The following is a 514-nucleotide window of genomic DNA, read 5'->3' on the forward strand; positions in this document are numbered from 1 at the left end:
ATTCTAGGCTGTGCCAAGCTGGCAAAGTTGACACCATCCCAACCCACAGCTTAATAACCCAGGAAAGTGTATGATGCCTTCTGCTCTAGCTATACGGCGGCTAAACACGTCCATGTATCTTTTCCTTCTCTGTCCACCACACCCACAGACAAGCTCCATGGAGTTCTTCCCCACGACTGTGTTTCTTTCTGTTCTTGCAAGGCTGCTCCACACATGGAATAAGCACAGACCACGCAATAAGCTATTCAATGTTCGAAAATATTTTTCTGTTACCTGCTTCCTTTGCCATATCAGGATAATCTATTAAATTCTCACTTCCAGGCTTTATGAACTAGAATACAAAAGAAAGAATGATAAATAAAAACAGGTATAAAATTTCGTTTTACAACAGTACCACAGAAATTCATTCAGTTATTCGTTCAAAAAAAAAACAGCTGTACTGGGCTAAGTGGGTAGAGTAACCAGGTATGGTGGCCAAGGCCTGTAATCATAGCAGGAAGCTTGCTACACCACC

At 41.8% G+C, this 514-nt stretch overlaps 1 protein-coding gene across 1 annotated transcript in view; it reads right to left on the minus strand.

Annotated features, from left to right (window-relative positions):
- The window catches only part of Scp2 (sterol carrier protein 2), a 79,270-nt gene that overhangs the window by 69,055 nt on the left and 9,701 nt on the right, over nt 1–514 (minus strand). The window contains exon 2 of the mRNA XM_005353538.3: nt 274–331. Within this exon, the coding sequence (XP_005353595.1) occupies nt 274–331 (58 nt within the window). The remainder of the gene's footprint in view (nt 1–273; nt 332–514) is intronic.

This window comes from Microtus ochrogaster, chromosome 10 (assembly GCF_000317375.1).
Source record: "Microtus ochrogaster isolate Prairie Vole_2 chromosome 10, MicOch1.0, whole genome shotgun sequence".
NCBI classification, from domain to species: Eukaryota; Metazoa; Chordata; class Mammalia; order Rodentia; family Cricetidae; genus Microtus; species Microtus ochrogaster.